This window comes from Nannospalax galili, unplaced genomic scaffold (assembly GCF_000622305.1).
Source record: "Nannospalax galili isolate Female #2095 unplaced genomic scaffold, S.galili_v1.0 scaffold469, whole genome shotgun sequence".
Classification (NCBI taxonomy): Eukaryota; Metazoa; Chordata; class Mammalia; order Rodentia; family Spalacidae; genus Nannospalax; species Nannospalax galili.
Genome location: NW_008359443.1, coordinates 282,781 through 287,703, shown reverse-complemented (window position 1 = coordinate 287,703; position 4,923 = coordinate 282,781). Strand labels below are relative to the sequence as shown.

General features: G+C 47.7%; 1 protein-coding gene across 1 annotated transcript in view; it reads left to right on the top strand.

Annotated features, from left to right (window-relative positions):
• Positions 1 to 2,548: 2,548 nt before the first annotated feature.
• Smco4 (single-pass membrane protein with coiled-coil domains 4) overlaps positions 2,549 to 4,923 on the top strand; it is a 98,618-nt gene continuing 96,243 nt past the window's right edge. Inside the window, exon 1 of the mRNA XM_017795603.2 lies at positions 2,549 to 2,567. Coding sequence (XP_017651092.1) covers positions 2,566 to 2,567 — 2 coding nt within the window. The 5' untranslated portion in view covers positions 2,549 to 2,565. The remainder of the gene's footprint in view (positions 2,568 to 4,923) is intronic.

The window sequence follows — 4,923 nt, the reverse complement described above, 5'->3', positions numbered from 1 at the left end:
CTGGATTCCACGTCAGACGGGAGCACGACTCCTCAACAGGAGAGGAGTTGGGGCGACCCCCATTCTCCTCCAGCTCTGGCATCAATAGCGCATCCACCTGATCTCCATTGAGCTCTAGGATGTCCAAACTACTGAAAAGCAAGCGAGCGAGCGAGTGAGAGAGAGAGAGAGAGAGAGAGGAAGGCAGGCAGAACTTACCAAGGCCAGCTCCGGTGGCCCTTCCGTGGGTCTGGGGTTTTTATTCTCGAATCCCAGGATGAGCCCCCACAATGTTAGGGTTTGAGAATTGAGAATTTCCCACAGACCAAAGATTATACAAAAGTTTAAGAATTTAAAGTAAGAAAAAGGACAACAACCAAATGGCGGCTAGCCGGGCACAGACTTCATGAGCCAAAGATGGAGGCTGGCCCCGAACAGCAACAGGCAGGAGCTATTATTGGGGCCCTCCACAGAAACCCACACGCCAAGCACCTTTTTAAAATAATTGGATGTCCCCATAGCCTGTGTATGGGGGAAGTCTTGATTGGTAGGGGCTGTCTTCAGGGCATTGGAATGTGCTGACTGATATCTTTAGGGCGAGAAGTTTTTGTTCATACCTTATAAGGCTTTTACATGTACAATATGCCTGAGCTTGTCTGGGCTTGTCTAAAGAAGCTAGCCAAAATGGAGTCAGAGCATTCTGGCTCTTCATTTATTAAGTGGGGTTTTAAAAAAAGTTTTTATTTTATGTGTATGAGTGTTATGCCTGCATGTGTGTAAGTGCACCCATGTCATGCAATACCCATGGAGGTCAGAAGAGGGCTTCAGATCCCTTGGAGCTGCCATGTGGGTGCTGGGATTCAAACCTGGGTCTTCCGTCAGTGCTCTTAACTGCTGAATCATCTCTCCAGCCCCTTAAGTGGGGTTTGTAACATCAGTTTTAAACGTTGGTCAGGGACACTGTTCCCAGTGCCTAGCAACTCTCAGAACAACTTACAGGAGTCCTTCTGCAGTAGATGGGTAGAACATTGGTAGCAGTGGTTTCCAGGGCCCTTCTGCCAGTCTCGGACAAGCTTCTGAAAGGGGAATGCCCCACAGATGTGCTGGGTCACTGACAGGACTGTGCTTGATGGACTGTGTCAGAGTCAGTGGCCAGCTGTCCTGGTCTTTGGGCAGGCATTTAGAGACATGTTTCCTTGAGTCTCACCCAGCTGAGGCCCATGGAAATGCCCCTAAGCAAGACTTGAGTCCTTCCAATATTGGTGTTGGGGAATGTAGCCCCGTAATAGAGTGCTTGCCTATCAGGGGCAAGGCCATGGATTTTGAGCTCCAATACAGAAAGGAGGAAGGTAGAAGGCAGAAGGCAGGAAGGCAGGGAAGCAGGAAGGAAGGAAGGAAGGAAGGAAGGAAGGAAGGAAGGAAGGAGGGAGGGAGGGAGGGAGGAGGGACAGAGGGAGGAAGGAAGGAAAGAAGGGAGGAAGGGAGGAAGGAGGAAGGAGGAAGGAAGGAGGAAGGAGGAAGGAAGGAGGAAGGAAGGAGAAAGGAAAGAAGGAAGGAAGGAAGGAGGAAGGAAGGAGGAAGGAAGGAAGGAGGAAGGAGGAAGGAAGGAGGAAGGGGAAAGGAAGGGGAAAGGAAGAAGGGAGGAAAGAAGGGAGGGAGGGAGGAAGAAGAGAGGGTGAAAAGGAGGAAGGAAAGAAGGAGGGAAGAAAGGAAAGAAAGGGCAGAGAGAGCGAGAGAGGAAAGAGAAACTCCAGCATCCTCCCTTCTCTTCCTCCCTTTCTCCTTCTAATTAATTCCTATAATGTATGTTTTAACAACTTAAGCTCCATGTATGCATACCTGCCAAGATTGCTATTAAGCTGTATATGTATGTATGTCTACACACTTAAATACATATATGCACACATATTTGAGCAGGAGCGAGGTGGGGCCCAGGTGTTTGGGTAAATTATTAGACAAGTCCAGCCTGTTCTCACTGAATCCTGGTTGTTTACATGGCTATGTTAGTACACCTGGGCTGTCCCCACCTCCCTCGGAGCATCTGTGAGAGCTTAGTAAGCAGCAGAACTGAGGTTTCCCATGACAACAACTTGTTATTTGAAAGGGAAGGACATGGCTTATAATAAAAGGTGATGAAAAGAAGATGGAGGTAAAAGGCGAGGGCATCGGAAGACAGAAAGTGGGCACTCTATGTCAGTAGACACAGAGACCCAGATGGAGCCCTGGAGTCAGCACAAGCTAAGATGCACCCAGTGCCCTGTGTCTCACAGACACCAACTTTTTGTAGGACAGACTTTCTGTGAGTGAACGCGTGGATTCTTTTCTTCCCCTCTTAACAGGTTTTTGTTTTGTTTTGTTTTGTTTTTTTGTCTTTTTGAGACTGGGTCTCCCTGTAGCCCCAGCTGTCCCGGAACTCACTATGTAGACCAGGCTGACCTTGAACTCACAGAGATCCTCCTGCCTCTGCCCCCCAAGTGCTGGGATTAAAGGTGTATCCCACCATGCCCGGCTACAGTTTGTTTTTTAAACCACAGAAACTTATAACCAAGAAGAGAGGGAACAGGAGAGACACTCCTTCATCCAGTCATGTAAGTACAATTGCAAATTCGATTTTACTATCTAGTTGGGGTCCATGTGTGTGTGCATGTGTGTGTATAACCAGGGATTGAACTACGGCTTCGTACATGCTAGGCAGGTGCTCCCCCTCTGAGCTACTTCCCTGGAGCTCCTTTCTTTATTTCGAGGCAGGGTCTCATTCTATTGCCCAGGCCACCCTCGTTCTTGCAGCCCTTCTGCCTCAGTCTTCTGGATCGTTGGGAAACTACTCCTGAGCTTCCATAAGGTGGGAAACATTTTGAAAACTACAAAAATAACCAGATTAATAAAAGGGCCAAAAAATGGACTTTGCTAAAATGCTGAAGAAAGTCGGTTATTTGTTCACGGAATAAATTGAAATTTTATCAGTTGATACCTTCAGTTATATGGGAGGTTATCACAAACCGCAGTGGCCAGTTATTTTTTTCTTTGCCAGGCTGAGAAAATGCAAACCGGCATCACCTATAGACAGAAAGTTTTTTAAAAAAATAAGTTTTATTGAATTTTTTTGTATTTCCTACATAAAAGCATCTTTATACCCCCTTCCCCTCTGGTCCCTTCTCATAGGCCCCCCCACTGGAGTCAATACATTCTGTCATTTATATTAAGGCCTATTGTGTCAATTTAGTGTTCTCAGGTGTCCCTCAGTGCAAGTTCATCCACCAGGGTTTAGTCAGCCTGTCTAGAGTCCTTCAAGAAGATTGGCTCAGCTGCCAATAATTCTTCAACTATGGTTGGGGCCTGCTGTTCATTTCCACAGTTCAGTGCTGGGTTTTTGTCTGCCTAAGTTTGCGTGGGTCTTGTGTCTGCTGACACCATTGCTGTAGGTTTGTATGAGAAGAGTCCCTGGCCCCTGTGGGACTATTTCCATATGGTCATGCATCTCCTCCCTGGCTCTTACAATTTTTCTACGCCCTCTTCCGCAACGGTCCCTGAGCCCTGGGTGGGTGGACCTCAATGTAGGAGTCCTGTCCAAGGACCCACACTCAGACAGAAAGTTTAGAGGCTAAAGTGCAGTGTCATTGTAGAATTATTTGGTGTCCCTGTGATTGACTTGATCAGTGAAGACATGGTCTGGGTCTAGGGAGGACCGTCCTGTTCTCTGCAGGTCTGCGTCATGACCGCACCTGCTCTGTCCTCCTCAGGAGCCGGTGAGGGCTGGTCAGAGCTGCTGCCGCCAGGAGCTGGTCCCGTTGCCTGAGTTTGGCTCTCACTCACTCTCAGAGGCATGTTCCCAGCACCTGCTGGTCAGTGGAAAGAGCAGTGTCCCTAGGTTGGAGTCCACACACCAGCCAGCTTCCAGGAGTTACATCTATGGAATGAACAAGCTGGCCTTAATGCTGCTTGTTCTCTGACTTCCATGTTTGTGAGAACTTTTTCAATTCTTTGAAGGGTATTCATTTAAAATCCAAGTCTACATTCTTGGGTTCGTTAAGCTAGAAGTGGGGTGGGACCCATGGTTTGGTATCAGAATCTGTGATCTGCGTGGTCCTAGGCTGGTGCACTGGATCTGTTGTAAGCTACAACAGGTTTAAACAACCGGAATTAATGCTTTTATGGTCTGGGGCCCGGCAGTCCCAGATCAAGTTTTTTGCAGGTTTGGGTCCTTTCAAGGTCTCTCTCTTTGGTTTGCAGCATGGCTCACTGGCTGTGCCCTCCATGGTCATCTCTGCCTGGGCACTCTGGGTGCCTCTGTGTCCCTACCATCTCATCTTTCTAGGACACCAGGCATACTGGGCCTGGGCCTTTCCTAACAGCTTCCTTTTGGCTTAACTATTTCTATGAAGACCCCATTTCCAAATTTTGAGGTGCTTAGAGGACAACAGGTATCTTGGGGGATGAAAGTCAGCCCCTAATACCACAAGGTTCCTAAAATTCCAGGAGCAATCAGGACAGGACAGTCCTCTCTGCAAGACTCAGCCTTGATCGAGTCTCCTGCATACTAGACCTTGATCCGAGTCTCTTGTAGACTAGACCTTGATCGAGTCTCTTGCAGAGGTGTTGCAGGAAGGGCTGGGTTCCTGCTTTTACAGCATTACCACTCTCTGGCCAAGGTTCTTGGCCCTAAACTGGTGCCACCTGGCTTTAATTTCCTGGCCGTACTTAGGATTACCACCCAAGTGGTAGTCCTCCTGTGTCTCCCACTCTCCGTGCCCTGTCCAGATGCCAGCTCTTTTATTACTTTATCTTCTTATAAATGTCATGTCCTTCTCTCTTATTAGACTATAAATTCCACATATCACCCAACCCATACAGTCCACTTTGTTCCTAACACCATGTATATTGCTTCGTATACAGTAGGTATTCATTAAGTATTGGCTTATGACTGCATGAAGGATGAAAAAACAG